The sequence below is a fragment of the Ictalurus punctatus genome, chromosome 9 (genome assembly GCF_001660625.3).
Source record: "Ictalurus punctatus breed USDA103 chromosome 9, Coco_2.0, whole genome shotgun sequence".
NCBI lineage: Eukaryota > Metazoa > Chordata > Actinopteri > Siluriformes > Ictaluridae > Ictalurus > Ictalurus punctatus.
The window spans coordinates 12,672,501-12,690,000 of NC_030424.2; the positions used below are offsets into that span (position 1 = coordinate 12,672,501).

Consider the following 17,500-nt stretch of genomic DNA (forward strand, 5'->3'; position numbering starts at 1 on the left):
CTGCATACAAAGTATTAGAATGTTGCCACTATGGCGTAAGACAAGTATAATAATCTTACTGCCCTGTGCAGAAGAAAAGCATTACAGGAAAGAATGTTAAAGGACACAAAAGGCAGCATGGACTATTGAGAAAAGACCGGAGGATCTGTTCTGTTCGTGTGATAAAGCGACCACGGCTAATAGAAAAGTATAGAGTTTATGAAAGTGGCATGTATACCGATCAGCCATAACATTACAACCAATGACAGGAGAATTGAATGACGTCGATTATCTTATCTTGTTACAGCGGCACCTGTCAAGGGGTGGGATATATTAGGCAGCAAGTGGACAGTCGGTTCTCGAAGTCGTTGTGTTGGAAGCAGGAAAAATGTGAAGGCGTAAGGATCTGAGCGCCAAATTGTGATGTCTAGACGACTGGGTCAGAGCATCTCCAAAACAGCAGGTCTTGTCGGGTGTGACCGGTATGCAGTGGTTAATACCTACCAAAAGAGGGCGAAGGAAGGACGACGCGGTGAATCGGGGACAGGGTCATGAGCGCCCAAGACTCAATGGTGCGTGTGGGGAGCGATGGTTTGCACCGTTTGTTCCAAGCCCATAGAAGAACAACTGCTGCACAAATTGCTGAAAAAGTTAACGCAGGTTATGAGAGAAAGATGTCAGAACACAGCGCACTGCAGCTTGCGGTGTATGGGGCTGTGTAGCTGCAGACCGGTCAGAGTGCCCATGCTGACCCCTGTCCACCACTGAAAGCTCCTACAATGGGCAGGAGAGCATCAGAACTGGACCTGGGAGCAATGGAAGAAGTTGGCCTGGTCCGAGTAATCATGTTTTCTTTTACATTATGTGGACGGCCGTGTGTGTGTGTGTGTGTGTGTGTGTGTGTGTGTCGCTTATCTGGGGAAGAGATGGCACCAGGATGCACTATGGGAAGAAGGCAAGCCAGCGGATGTAGTGTGATGCTCTGGGCAATGTTTTGCTGGGAAACATTAGGTCCTGGCATTCATGTGGATGATACTTTGACTCGTTCCACCTACCTAAACATCGTCACACCTTTTCATAGCGACGGTATTCACTAATGGCAGTGGCCTCTTTCGGCAGGATAACGCGCCCTGCCGCACCACAAACATTGTTTAAGAATGGTTCGACCTCCAAATTCCCCAGATCGCAATCCGATCGAGCGTCTGTGGAATATGCCGCACACACAAGTCCAATCCATGGAGGACCCACCTCACAACTTACAGGACTCGGTGCCAGATACCACAGCACACCTTCAGAGGTCTTGTGGAGCCCATGCCTCGACGGGTCAGAGCTGTTTTGCTGGCACAAGGGGGACCGACACACCTACAGATGCTCAGTGTATGGTCTTACATTCACAATTTTATTCATCATGTCTTCACAGTATAGAGACATTCTGAAGCTGTTCCACAATCAACAAAATAACACGCCATGATACATTTGCAACTTGTTTAGGACCTTTCCGAACTGCAGAGAATTAGGGACGGGATGCCAGTGATGCATGTTAAAAAGTCACGGTTATGTTACTAATCTGATATGGACCCACAGCATAGGATTCTCATGACGTGCACAGTATTGTTCAGGGTGCCTCCATCATCTCTAAAACCCTGAGCTCGGCAATAATGCAGGACTAACTTGTTCTTGACAGGGTGAAATTAATCACAGTTTCAACAAGATGGACGACGAGGAAATCCGGTGTACTCTTAGTATATTGAACTGCTATTTGGAGGGGGGTTAAGATTATTGGCCGAAAACCCAAACCGAACATTACATTACGAAAAGAAAAAAAAAACTGCCTTTTTTAAATAATTGTATGCTTTTTAATCATTTATGTGTTTGAATGGATATCGATTGAAAAAGGCAATGAAATTAATAGCACTTTTATTAAAAGTCACGAATAACTAAACAAAATAACAACATATATATATTACATTATATATAACATATCGATATATTCTTCATTTAGTAACATCCATGTAACAGAAAAGTGCCTCGGCTGAGCAAAGACTGCAAATTGCTATTTTGGCGTCCTTATCAGAAGCGTTTAAATAGTCCCACACCGCTGACATGATCGCTCTTTGCTTGGTATTGCGGTGATGGCATTAGCGCCCTTGATGATTTAAGCGATTTGTGACGCCTTTTGTCTCGTTTCGAAGTCGAAGTTTCGGTACGCCCATAGAAAAAACCTACACCTTGCTGATTCGATGAAAAAAAAAAAAAAAAAAAAAAAACAGTTTCGGTAAGTCTGTGCCCAATGCAGCCTTATATTCCTGTTCATGTCCTACAGCACTGGAACCGACTCTGGCTGGGTTGAAAGTGTGGTGCGTTCCGAGATGCTTTTCTGCTCATCGCGGTCGTAAAGAGTAGCTATCGGAGTCACCGCAGACTTCCTGTCCGTCTAAATCGGTCTCCTCTGGCCTCTATTATCGACAATGTAGCGCCATCACTCGGCGCGTGCTTTTGTTTTTTCCGTGTAATTCTGTGTAAACTCTAGAGACTGCTGCGTGTGAAAACGCGCATGTGTACCATTTAAAAAAAAACAAAAAAAACACAACATACACAGCTCCAACTTATTAAGGAATAAAACCATTGCTGTTCTAGGAAGACAATCAACAACAGGATGGTGTGATGAGGCCTGATAAGCAAATGAAACAACATACTGTACTAAACACAACACACTGTGCACGGAGATAAGCGAGTGTGAGGAGCCGGAGCTGCCTGCCATCCCTGCCATTCATCCACATGTCTCCACCGGCCCTTCACTGATGGGAGTGCGCCGCTAGGCCAGAAGCCTCAGAGCTTTTATAAACAAGTGCCTTTCTGAACACAGTAAAAGCCTGCGTATATGGAAGCATAAAACAGACTTCAATTTATTCCCATCTAGCAACAGGAACTAAAAAAAAAAAGCAGCAACTTAACTGGATAATAAAGGAACTAAAATCAATCAGCTCAATGAGCTCTATTCATTCTGAAGTGCTTTGGTTAAAAACAGTGAGCAAATAGACTGAGTCACATAATTCCTGCAAAGAGCACGCCTGGTGCTCTGACAATTCCGTGAAATGACGCCACACCCTTTCTACACGAACACACTCCGCATTTCTTCTTCCACAAAAGGACACCAGCAGTGAATACAAGAGTGAGCGGGAATCGATAGAGCTCCTAGAGGTGGTCACGGCTCACACACACACACACACGCACACTATTATACGCACAGCAATAGATCAAGCCATGGAAGTGCTACACAGTATAAATGCACGAATGCATCGTTGTTATCTAAATATTTCAGATGATGTCAAAAGCGTTCACGTTACAGCCCACGTATACATTCCATCTATAAATTGCATCCGGTAGAACTGAGTGACGTGGACGTGACCAGGGTGTATCAAGAGCACCAGGAATATCAAGGTATTACAGGCTTCACTGCAAACTTCCAGCTGACGGTTACTATTTGGCAACATCTGTAATGCGAACACAACTTTCTTTTTGAAACGCACCACGTTCGCACGTCGCGTGTTCCATCATAGCAGGAGCAGCAAATGAACGCGCTAGTAGCCCGGGCCTGCATCAACAATTTGCTCTGGAGTTCAGCAAACAGCTCTTCAGCTGTATATGATTAAGACGAACAGGCGAGAGAGAGAGAGAGAGAGAGAGAGAGAGAGAGAGAGAGAGAGAGAGAGAGAGAGAGAGAGAAGGGGGATTGAGAGAGCCAGATGGTTCGCGTTGCTGTTTTTGTTGTTCCTTTTGCTAGCACTGCTGCGCCGAGTGATGTGTGGGTACAAGAGAAGAGCCAGAAATGTTGGAGCATTTATACTGGAGGCCACGTTTGGGGTTGTTTTTCGGCCGCACTTTTGACCATCACTTGGGCAACTATTTCGAATACTATTCAGTTCCGATAGCGACTGATTCATTTCCCTAAATATCATGTAAATGAACAATTTTCCCATCATTCCACTGAATGGGAAGGGTGAACAGCCCCAATTCATGAATGTACATACCATACATTTGTTTAAATCAAAGCCCCCCTATCATGTCGTCGTCCCCCCCCCCCCCCCCCCATATTGTAGGAGACCGGGTATAATGATTATCTATTCTATATAAAATCTATCTATATATAACCTAATCTATTTTCATAGATTTTTTTTTTTTTTTATCTTTTGTGTTTGTTCTCTTTTTTTAAATAATTTTTCATAACTTGTGATTTTTTTAATGACTTTTATATGTTTCTGAACACTAGAACTAGGTTGAACAAGAAAACTAGGCTGTAATAACGTGGACATGTAAAACATCTTGTGTTCTAAAACCATTCGCATGTGAATGATGTAAATCGGGACGGAGGGCGCGTCTCGTTATCCACGACGTCGTTAAATCTCCGGCTCTCGGCCTCTCACTGGACAGAGCAGACGCGGAGAGAGGTGAGAGTGCAGCGGGAAAGCAAGACCTCGCGCTTTCAGGACAGGACTGGCCACATTTGGAAAGTTGCTAAGGTTTGTCCAAAAAGTCGCTAGATTTGTCGCTAGAAAGTCGCTAAAGAGGTCTGAAAAGTGTCTAAGTTGGCAACACTGGTCTGCACTGACCGCTAGATAAAAGGCAGGCTAAGCTCCGCCTCTCGCCAACAAAATGAAAACACAGATGGTGAGGGAACGCCGGGTGTTTCATTTACGCACATTCTATTTGAAATGCAATAAAATACACCGAGTACACAAATCATGTCCTGTCTGTTTTTTTCATGAAAACAATTTCCACCCCTCTTCCCCCCCCCTTGAATCGTTACATCATAATTTATACACTTCATGGCAGATTAACTTACACCAAGGCAGCTACAGTGACCGTTAATTTACTGAACACCATGGGAACAGCGGCCGGCAGGTAACCTGAGCCTCTCGAACAAATTCTATTTTCTGCACCATTAATCATTGCGACGCTTCTAGCGTTCTCTCTCCGGCTTTATACTCTTTTCGATTTCCTTGTCTTTTTCCACTGCATCAGTGTCCCCTGAGTAAACTACTGAGGTCCTGCCCTGTTACTGTGTCCAATAATGTCTGTATACAGCACTCCGTTGCTCCTCAATGCAATGGCATCTGAACAAGTCTGGGACTTTGCTATGGGCTACAGCTCATTACAAAGTTATGTCTAGACTTCAGACAATATGAGCTTTTTTTTTAAGCAAAGTACACAGTCTTATCCAATATGGTATAGTAAGCATACCTAACAATCTCTCCCTCTCTCCTTCTGTATAGCCACACATGAGATTATGCAAACGCCAGTGATCCTGACCCTTTCTGCTCTCCGGACCTGCCTGATCCATCCTGATGCCCTACATCTGGATGGAGTTCTCATCAACTGGAGTCTACATTACTGACGACGACCCTAAGCAGTGCAGCCGGGAGACCGCTGAGGACGGTGCCGCCTGGAGTAGCATGGGAATGTTTTTGGACCTCAATTTCACATGGACATTTTCACTGTGGTCGCTGGGACTACGGTTGCTGCGATGGCCTTGGGACTGCAATTACCACATACAGTTTTGCACTCTGGTCTCCTTTAGCAGTGGATCAGCTCAACAAAACAGACTTCATATAAAACTATAATGAACTTTCGTTTACTCTCACACTATCCGTTGTTACCCAGATAAGGACGGGCTCCCTTTTGAGTCTGGTTCCTCTCAAGGTTTCGTCCTCATATCGTCTTAGGGAGTTTTTCCTCATCACCGTCGCCATCAGCTCACTCATTAGGGATCGATGCACATTTAAAATCTGTACCCTGTGTTTATATGGTACAATGGTTACAACCATTGACTCAGATAAGCAAGTTGCAAGCCATCGATGAAACAAGCCTCAACAAAGAATAAACGAAGTACTAGGGCTGCGACTAACGATTATTCTCGTTATTATTTTTTTTTTTTTTTTCGATTAAATCATTAACATCTTTTCGTTTATTGCGAATAAAATCCACAAACTGAGTGTTAAAAATATAAACTTCAGACTAAAACTTTACATAACTGTTTGTCCAAATATACAAGACTGAAAAGAACCCAATACACACAGACACCCACCAGAATATATATATTATTTTATTATTATTAAAAAAAAAATTTTCATGGATGCACAAAAAGCACTGAATTAAACTACGGGCCTAAATTATGTTATTAATATTAACCATAATTACCTTATGGTTTCTGTTACTCACTGTGTTTAGGAATATCGTTTTACTTTTGATCATGGCGTTTTAATTAGACGTTACAGATCTTCCTCACGCTCCATCGCCGCATCTACACCGCGCGTGAGGAGCAACGTTACCTCGTTACTAACACATCGGTTCCGTTATAATAAACAACAGAATTTACACTGATACGGCATAGAATGGCAATAAACTTAAATCAAACTAAACCTTTTAAGCAGCTCACACCAGCATCACTGTCGTGCTTCCCTGCTACACAAACTCTGCTTTATAAAGTGTGATCTTCTCCACGGTGTTTTATATAAAATGCTCCCCTGAATTAGAAGACTGAGAGATCGCACACTTTCTTCCTCGGTCACGTGATGATTTCAGCTCTGTCTGATGGAGACTGAGGTCATGTCGGGAATAAAAGGTCACGCTGACAGAAAGTAAAGTGAAGAAAGTCATTCTCGGTGACTCTGGGTATCTGCCGGGTATATGCTGTCGCATTACGTGCGTATGACATCGTGCGCCGTCCACTAGGAAGCGGCTTACACTTGCGGTTAGTAAAAACCCGCCAGTGTTCCATTTTAGATGATATTACCTTTCTAAAATTCACACAATAGACGGTAGAGTACACAGTGCATAGTGTATAGCACGTCATCTGGGACACAACTTTAGTATTTACCCTCCGAAGCGTGTTTTCGGAGCAGACGTAAGGTAATGAGTAAATCTCCGCCGGTCTGTGCTGCGCGCAGACCAAGTAATCGATAATGAGATTCATTAGCAACACTTTTCATAATCGATTATTATCGATTAGTTGTTGCGGCTCTAATCCCATCTCAAGTATGCTTCATAAAATATCTCATTCGTGACAATAAAACAAATCATGTCTGCATTGCTTATTTGAAACGCCATGTCACAGAAATACAACTCCTTTTGTTATGCTGCGACTTTGCATGAACGTGTTGCTGCTAAAGAGATGAGACCTGCACAGTACTTGTCTGAATATCTGATTCCAAAATTGGTCATTAGTATTTCTAATGGGGTACATGGAACATAAAGCTATTATGGGTTTTGAAACGTGCCTAATTTTGTTTCGAAGGTCTCGTACAATAGATTTACACGCATCCAAGGACTAAAAACACTTTAACGTGCTCATAATTTAAACTGCAGCATTACCTTTTTTCCCCCCAGTATCACAAATGACTCGTTAAATGATCCGTTCGAAAGGATTCGTTTTAAACTCCTCCTTTCGGATTGGTCAGATGTCCCGGTCTGTTGTGATTGGTCTACCGCTGTCAGCGAGCGGCCGACGAGGACCTACGTAGGTTAGTACAGGAAGCAAGTCTGGAATTACTGACGACTCGTCTCAGCTGTTCAGAATCGGTTCCTTCTTTTGGGAGTCGATAACGCCGTTTGTGGTGCGCTTCGATTTTGGAACCTTTGCAGACTTTTTATAACCACAAACAGCTCTAGAACACACTACATGAACGGTAATATGTCACAAACCATAACAGGTGCACTTTAATAACACAGGGTGCATTCTCCACATATGAACCTGCACTCCTGTTCTCTTCCTAGAGGAGCGGGAAGAGTTTTCAGCGAGGATACACCAGTTTAGCAGTTTTCCAGCCTGCTATTTCTAGCTCATGCAGGGCAGCGAAATAAGTTTCGGGGGAAGGGGATGATCATTTTGCAATCTGGCAAACGGGATTTTACACTTCAGAGAAACCCATTAGCAGGAATGCCTCCAGAAAGTGTTCAAATACTTAGGAAAAGAAACCCTACCCACTCTGAAATGTTTAGAACGACTGGTGATTAGGAATCATTATTTGGGGAAAATAAATCGAATTTTGTCATGAACAGAACATTTCCACAAGTGGCCACTTCTGCAATACTGACCTAATTTCGAATTATATTCATACTGCATTTGATGTTATTAGAACTTCATTTCATCTTTAATAAAAACTTTCCTGCTCATCAGAAAATCCGACAACACAACCATAGCGCGCTAGTATATGGCCAAACGTACGTGTACACCTGACCATCATACCTATATGGGGGTCTTCCACACATTCAGTCAGAATGTGTTGGTATGCTGTAAAATTAAGGATTTCAATTCAGTGGAACCCAAACCTGGTCCAGCATGTGTAAAGTGAGATCGATTAAGGTTAGAGTGACCTGCAGAGAACCGTGACCTCAAGCCCACTCAACACCTCCTCACCAAACATCAGTGAAGAACCTCAGCAATGCTCTTGGAGCTGAATGAGCACAAATCCCCATAGACACGCTCTAAAATCTAGTGGGAAGCCTTCCCAGAAGAATAACAGCAAAGGGGGGCAGAATCTGGAATGGACTGTCCAAAAAATAATAATAATAATAATAATAAAAACAAGCACATATGGGTATGATATCCACATGTCCACAAACCTTTTTTCTACAAATTGTGCTTTAGAGTCAAGCTTTGATTATTTGGAGCCGTCTCAAAAATTTCTGCACCTTACCCAGCTTATAAGTGATGATGATTTGAGAAAGTTCTTACCTGTGCATGTGCTCCACCCCAGTGAAGATCATGATACCGTACGTGAGTCCACTCTGAACCAGAAAGTGTAAAGCATACCTGAGAAGAAAAAAAGAAAAAAAAAAGAAACATGAATTAATGCTAGCTTGGAGCGGAAACAACCAGAAGCCACTGCAGCCGGACCGCCAGATTCAATAAACCCATGCAGGATCAATCACCACGCGTTCAGCGACGATCAAACCTGCTTAGTGCTTCTACACAGCATGAAGAGAACGGGGATTCGGCTGACAAAAGGACATCACAGCCATACTAATCATCATATCTATTCAAAACAGAGTACGGTTCATGTCCGTGAACAGATCGAGACTCTGAGTCAACGTAGCAAACATTCCCCAGCCTTACACAATGCTACGACATAAAGAGGGGCACACTGTGATTTCACTTAAAAGGTGTTTGATAAAAAAAAAAAAGATTGTTTCTAATACTTGAAAAAATGATTCAAACTGTTTAGTCCAGAGGTGTCCGATCTTACCCGGAAAGGGCCGGTGTGGGTGCAGGTTTTCATTCCAACCAGCAGGAGGCACACCTGATTCCACCTGTTTAATCAGTTGAGCTTGGTTTTCAATAGACTCAGGTGTGGCTTCTGATTGGTTGGAATGAAAATCTGCACTCACACCGGCCCTTTCCGGATAAGATTGGACACCCCTGGACTTTATCCCCTTATAATTGGCTAAAAATGTAAATTAAATTTTAAAAAATGTAAAATCACAAAATTCAAAAAAAGCCCTAAGCGACCAGGCATTTTTGTTGTTTTCTCGTGATCACGGCTTAATTTTCTCGTGATCTCGGCATAACAAAAGCCGTTTTTTTTTATACGTAATTTTATCCCGAGAATATCTCCCGCCTTGTGAACGGGACAGGTGTTACGTGCACGTTGGCATCGTGGCCATCAGAAATGTAATGATTGTCCGCTGTAGAGATGGACTTCATCTCCGCATTAACAGAGACAGATTTTAACTAGAAATAGTGACAGGAAGTTGTTCTAGAACTGGAATTGAATTAAAAACATTATTAAAAAAGGGGTGGGGGGGGACAAGGATGTCAAGTCATGATGAAAACAGGGATTTCGTAAGTGCCGACGTACCCACGGATTGTGTCCGCTGCCATGAGTAATGCAACACTTGTACTTTCCCAGTTACTTCCTGTATCACACTGAGTCACTGATTCGTTCTTCTGTGGTCAGGGCTCAAACACTGACAAACCCAGACTACACACTTGGGCAAAGGTGAGATTTTCATCTACTGAGCAATAGTATCTAAAGTGTGATTCACTGTTGATGGCAAGATCTTGTGATAAATAACCACTCATTTCTGTCATTTGACCTACAGGTGACTTCATTGCTCATGGGCATCGAGCTGATATGGGTTACTACATGGTTAACAAATTTGCCGCTTTTTCACCACAGGAACTTACCCTATTAACTTTTGGAGTTTCCACCGCAGGGACCAAGGTCGAAATGAAGTTTCGGGTAAAATATTAAGCCCTCGCAAAATCCTTACTCGGGAGGTGGTGCTTTTTGAAAAGCCAGGAACTTCGTGCGTGGGACATGCTGATTGGTTGATTGCACGCAGCATTTGTTTTGCAACCAGCATTTGTAAAAGTCGGCTGCTGTGCGTACAGTAACCGTTGTTTATAACGGTTCGAATCGACACAATGGAGCTTCTTAAAAAATACAACAGATGGACCGACTGTCTTTATACATCATTGAAATCAGTTTACTTTGGGTTAATAATCCGTTTGATTGTAGCATACTTCAAGGCTTCATATCCTCGCCAAGGGCTTGTCGTGCGCAGTCATACGTCACCGGACTAATCTGCCTAATCTTCATGGCACTTTAGAATGCGATGGAAACGCAGACAACAGAAGTCTGGAGGAACCAAATGGTCCCTTGAAAAAAGTCCCTGGGACTAATTGTTCCGGGTAATTTCGGTGGAACCGCGGCTTAAGTTGGACTCTTTACACAGGACAACTCTGCAAAAATTCCACACTACGTGTTATGTAAAAAGTAGCTTACATCATACTGTTGTAGCCATGAATGCTACGGTCCTTTCAGTTTTCATTTACTTCACGGAACTGCCCCGAAACATCCTCAGTAGCACGGTTGCAGAAATCTCACAGAATCATAATGATAATGAGTCTTTATTGGTCACAAATACATTAGAGCACAGTGAAATGCTTTCCTTCGCATACCCCAGCATGTTAGGATGTTGGCGTCAGAGCGCAGGGTCAGCCATGATACAGCGCCCCTGGAGCAGAGAGGGTTAACGGCCTTGTTCGAGGGCCCATCAGTGGCAGCTTGAAACCCCGATCTTCCGATCAGTAACCCAAAGCCTTAACCACTAAGCCACCACTGGTGGACTTCACAAACGATAACCCTCCCTGGCTTCCTGCTTCGCCTCGCTGCATTGGGAGGTGAACCCATCTGCAGCTGTGCGTCAGGAGAAACATGTATCTCATCGCGCAATATGCAAGCCCTGGAGAGAGGATCAGCAAGGGGGTGTTTCAATCCCCAGCAGGTGCATGCAAGCACAACCTAGCCCAAAGCAAGAGGCTTTAATCCATTTCAAAGAATAATAAAAATTAACTATATAAATAAATAGAAACGCTTCTGCGGGTTTCCTCCAGGTACTCCGCTTTTCTCCCCAAGTCCAAAGACACGCATTGCAGACCGATTGATATCTCTAAATTGTCTGTAGTGTGTATATGTGTATGTGATTGCGCCCTGTGATGGGTTGGCACCCTGTCCAGAGTCTCCCCTGCCTTGTGCCTAGAGTTCCCTGGGATAGACTCCTACATAGGGACAGGCTCCCCGTGACCCTGTGTAGGATAAACGGTATGGAAAATGGATGGATGGCTAAAAAAAAAAAAAAAAATTCAAAAAACGCTCAGAGAATTTTTTTTTTTCTTCTACACAAAGAGATTCCGTGGTTTTGTTTTCCTTTATTGCAAATAGTCTGGAAATGACTAGGCAGATGCTTTATAACCATGCAATCATGACTGCTTAACTGTCCGTCTTCAGAAAGGAAGTGAAACGTGTCCACTTTGGACCTCAGTCGATGAAGCAACATGGAATTCCCGACATGCCCTGAGTCACGTTGACCTACAGCTCAAAGTGATGCTGGCTGGGCATGTTATCGGATACTGACGAACAGAAGAACAGGTTTATTGGCAGCTACTAGACACACTGGTCATCATCCAATATACACTGAAGCTCGTGCTTGTCAGTATAATACAAATTCGCAGGTCAGAGTTCGCCAGACTTGAACTTTGGAACAGTCTTCACGTAAGCTTGCGTTTCTGGTCTCCAGCATATAAACGGAAGTCATTGGGAACGGAAAGTGTACTGGGACCAACACCTTAACCCTAGGGCATGTTGACGACGCAAAACCACACTATGCTGTGTGAAAATATCGAGCTGCGTCTTCCAACAAAACAAGTGAGCCGATTGAACACTGAATGCCATTGAAATGGCATCATTAATAGAAACTATCACACCCATACAGCGCGTATGTGGAACGCCCCCAAACTGTTGCCACACATTTGAAGCACATAACAGTCTAGGATGTCTCCGTATGCTATAGTTCACATTCACTGGAACTAAGAGGCCCAAATCTGTTTCGGCATGACAATGCTCCTGTGCACAAAGCGAGCTCCATGAAGACATGGCTTGCCAAGCTTAGAGTAGAAGAACTCGAGAGTCCTGACCTCAACACCTCCACACCTGACTATCAGTGCCGGACCTTCACTACTGCTCGTGTGGCTGAATGGGCAAATCCCCACAGCTTCCCAGAAGAGTAGAGGATATTACATTACAACAGCAAAACATTCATTCAAACTGGAATGGGATGCTTAAAATACCATATGGTTATGATGGTCAGGTGGACACGCACTTTTGGCCATACAGTGTATGACAGCATGTTTGTCTAGCATTTCAATCGAGTAGAACTCCACGCCAACTGTCTATTCATCCAAAGATGCCTTCGAAAATAATGAAATTAAATGTTTCTACATTTAAAACAACAACAACGACGAAAAAAAATACTATAAAAAGCAATGAAGAGTAATAAATGAAACAAGGTCAATATGTGGTATGAAGATCCTTTGCTTAAAAAATGAGTAGTCTCAGGTACTATTAATATGTGCAGTTTTATAAGGAAATGAGCTGGAGAACCTGCCCCGGTTCTTCTGGAGACTTCGCACTCGCGTCTTATTTTTGCAGCAAAACTCAGCAGCCTTCATTGTGTTTTTTGTCTGAAAAGTGTGTCTTACCACTCAATATTCTGCTTTCTTTACACACATTGTTCTGCAACATTTCATTGTGTGCTGGAAAACTAAAATGGGAAATGGTCTGCACTTATATAGCGCTTTTTAAACCTGAACCTCGGGGTTCAGTGTCTTGCCCAAGGACACTTCGGCATGTGGAATCATGTGGGCTGGGAATCGAACCCTACGATTACCGGATAACCCGCTGTACCACCTGAGCCACGGCCGCCCCGACTGGTATTAGATCATGTAGAAGTCATCAAATAAAAATCTATGACATAGGCACATGATTTTGTTTAAGTACAGACTAGGACTTTTGCACAGTGCTGTACCTGGACCATTTTTGGAGCGATGCCAAAATGCAATCTGTTCATTTGGGGGAAGTCCATATAAGGTCCACATTTAAGCACGCACTTTTGAGATCTTGCACTAACGCGAATTTCCAGACAGACAGATGGCCAAAATCCTAGATAGCCAGTAAATGAGCTTGAGTTCCTGAACATGAAGGTGTCAGGAACATCTCTGTATGAAACCATGAAGGCAAGCGAGCTATTGATGAAAAACTATTTCAGGACACTTGTTTGGATCAGTTCCAAAATCTAATCAGTCCAGCTGCTGGTTACAGTCATAATCCCGTATTAATCCCTGAATGCCCCCTACAGGGGATCAATAAAAAGGTACACCTTATCTTATCTTATCTTATCTTAAAAACCTTCAAACGCTCGTTCCTGAGATATTGCGCACTCGAACAGACGTAGTGGCTGGGGCGTACAAACGTCCTGACATTGGAGATTTTTCGTCATTTTCAAGTATTTCGCGTTCAATATGCAATGCACAGATGTTCCTTTCGTACTACTAATATAGAAAACGAGCCAAAGCGACAGCACTCTTCTTTAATCATTAGTAGGGCTGCAACTAACGATTATTTTCATAATCAATTAGTTGGTCGATTTTTTTTTCCTTCTTCTTTCAATTAATCGGATAATCAGATGATTCATCGATTAATGGTTAATCGGCAATCTTACAGTTTGTGGATTTTATTCGAAATAAATGAAAAAAAAAGGTACCGAGTGTTACAAATATAAACTTCAGACTTTACACAGCTGTTTGTCCAGTTATATAAGACAGAAAAGAACCCAATACACACAGACACACACTAGAATAGATACTTATTCAGGACTGTAGTTTAATTCAGTGCTTTTTTGAGCAGCTGTCAAAAGTCATACATAAACACGTAAATATATTTATCTATTACTTTTTATGGATGCACAAACAGCACTGAATTCTCCAGTCCTAGCAATCCCTGGTTGATTGGTAGAACCGGTCATTCCCCAGGGACTGGTTCAAATACCATTTGGTTCAATTACATTTTACTGTTGTTGCGACATTTCATTTGACTCTCTGAATTATCTGTTGTTTATTTTATCCATCCATGAGACACTCGAACTTGTCTACCACTTATAGGTTTTTTCAACTTATCATTTCATTTGTAAATAAATTGAAAGTCAATCCATCAATGAATGATCGTCAGTTCAGCTATATATATATATATGTGTGTGTGTGTGTATGTGTGTGTATGTATATATATATATATATATATATATATATATATATATATATATATATATATATATATATATAAATTTAAACATTTTTAAAACCTTCCTACGGACCCTCAGCAATTACACCACTGATCACTAGGGGTCCGCGGAAACACTGCACTAGACTGTAGAGTACACAGTGCATAGTGTAAGTGTATAGTACGTCATCTGGGACACGACTTTAGTATTTACTCTCCGAGGCGTGTTTTCGTAACAGAAGTAACGTAATAAGTAAATGTACCGCACACAGATGAACTGATCGATGATGAGATTCGTTGCCGACAATTTTCAGAGTCGATTATTATCGATTTTATCGGTTGGTTGTCGCAGCTCTTCATCAATAACTTACATTTTATGTCTAGAACTTCTAAAAAGTGAAGGCTAAATTAAATCAACCCCAGTTGTACATATATCCGAGTGATTTTTCCCCGCTTTTAGAGTCGTGGGTGTCAATATCGAATAACCTTTACTGACTTCAAATTAGCATTCTTGACCTGAAGTTGATCCCTGAGGAAAACGGAACATAAGGTATTATATAAAGGTCGTTTTTGTCTGACATCCCGGATCAGTGTTTTATGAATTTATGGCAGCTAGAAAAGACACAGAAGTGCTACAAATCACAGAACATTTTCAAAGTCTGATAACGCCTGAGGCACGGACACAGATGGACACAGAGCGTTTCTCACCAGCCGAAGCAGAAGAGGGCCAGGTAGAAGCCCAGCAGTGTGGCCACGACATGCCGGATAAAGGGACTGGTCTTGCTGGGGTGCAGATAGAGCCGAAACCAGCAGGCCGTGAGCAGGGCGAAGATCTGGCAGACCACAAAGTTCACCTGAGAAAGACAGAGATACGCAGAGTGAGAGTGAGGTCCAGAGTTATAGAGGTTTTCCCTCTCAGTACTCAGTACCAGGTGCGTTAGCTGGACAGTTAATTATCCAGGGCTGAGCCCAGATTCTTGTCCATGAAGACTGTTTTCGATGCATGTGAGGGCTAATTGCTTTAAAAAAAATGTGAAAATTGGACAGAAAGTCCAGGATTTATCTTGAAACTTGCCTCGGGTGTTATCACGGTTTTCAGGACTACCAGAGCGATAAAATATAAAAACCTTTTGGCTGTCTAACACAACATTAGGGTAGTTTGGTGTCGCTAGCCAAGGGGAGGTACTTAACTATACCGTCATCGTATGGGTTTATCTGCTACAGTGTCATGCAAAGTACATTATCTTTCCTTACGTTCTGCTCATATCATGTTCACGTAAACTTTACCTCATATAGACATTCACACACCTTGTTTTCCTGCTCAGCATCAGAGGATGATACTGTTTCAGTTTCAATCCCTTTACTGGTAAAAAAATTATTATTATTATTATTATTATTAAATTGGTGTATATCCATTCCCCCCCTCACACTAACTTTAATTACACCTTTAATGTTCAAGCAATGCTTATTTTTTGCAGTATCAGGAAAAGTCCCGTATTAAGATGACATCACATTATCAAATCTTTGGGACATTTCATATTCAGGCGCTGCTTTTTCTTTTCTGCATTGATCTCTCAATACAAAACTGAACTGGGATTTGGTGTCTCGTTCCACCCCTGTGACGAGCTAGAACACTGTTCATGCCCTCGTCGAGAAGGCAATAAAGCCGAAAGGTTCCCCGCCCATCCACAAATAATATATTTCACAATGTCTTCTCTCACACGTATGCACACAGAGCCACAGAGCTCAGACTCTCTTCCGTCGACGTCATATCGGTCCCTGACTCTCACACACACCCGTACATTCACACTCGTGGCCAGTGTTACGAAAGCTGACAAAAGCCCAAGGCTCATTATCGGTGATGGATGACGTCCGCAGGGTCTACACGGACACCAAATCACAGTGCGCGAAGGCGGGGCTTTGATAACAGTGTACTCTGTGGCTGTGTACTCTCATACCCATAACCACGCTCACTAATTACTGACAACATTCCTTTGCGTCACTTCCTCTTTGTCATCGCATGCTGGTACACACACCTTCAGGGTACAGGTCACAGATTATAAAGCTTTGATGCCGACTGCGCTAATCATAGCTCGTCTCTTGCGCATGTAGGCAGCTGCAGTATTATAAAATACAGTATTTAACTGCACAATGGCTGCTAAGAATGATAAAGCCAGCAAAGCTTGCGGTTCAGTCTCCGTGTTGTTGTGTATGATCAAGGAATGGTCATATGGGGCTTGACTAATCGGGGAAGGATACGCAATGATCCAGAACAGCCAAATCAGGGAGTCAATATGGGTGAAGCCACGCCTTCGTTTCGGTCTGTTTACACCGAAACGCGAGCGCGGAGGAGTTTTTAAACTAAAACGGGCTCTTCGGCTTTTCCAAAAGTCTCAGTTTTCTAAAACGCCGGAGTAGTGTAGACGACAGGCGTGACCGTAGCAACAGTTATGCGTTTTAAAACGGAAACGCAGTAGTCTAAACAGGGCCTGAAGCTTAACTACAGCAACAGCTTAAAATGCCCAGCATGAGACTAAATACTCGTTAAACTACTACTACTACTAAAGACTCGTTAAACTACAATCTGATCACAACAAGCACTCCATTAACTCTCTCCGTTTAGGAGTTCTTGAAAGAAACTGACTCCAGCCCAGGTCTGCACTTCTCTTCCCCCAGCTCTTCAGTGGAGTATGAATCAGAAATACACCTACTACTCATCTCTCTTAGCTGAACAAGAGCTGAGACGCTTACTCAACCAAACCTCCCTTCAATTAAACTCCAGTTTCTAGATTATTCTGCTGCATACCTTTATAGACACCTAAAATAGGGGGCACGGTGGCTTAGTGGTTAGCACGCTTGCCTCACACCTCAAGGGTTGGAGGTTCGATTCCCACCACCACCCTGTG

At 42.8% G+C, this 17,500-nt stretch overlaps 1 protein-coding gene across 1 annotated transcript in view; it reads right to left on the reverse strand.

The window, feature by feature from the left end:
• mboat2a (membrane bound O-acyltransferase domain containing 2a) overlaps positions 1-17,500 on the reverse strand; it is an 80,232-nt gene that overhangs the window by 30,370 nt on the left and 32,362 nt on the right. Inside the window, exons 2-3 of the mRNA XM_017475865.3 lie at positions 15,303-15,448; positions 8,714-8,791 (exon numbers count right to left, since the gene is read on the reverse strand). Coding sequence (XP_017331354.1) covers positions 8,714-8,791; positions 15,303-15,448 — 224 coding nt within the window. The remainder of the gene's footprint in view (positions 1-8,713; positions 8,792-15,302; positions 15,449-17,500) is intronic.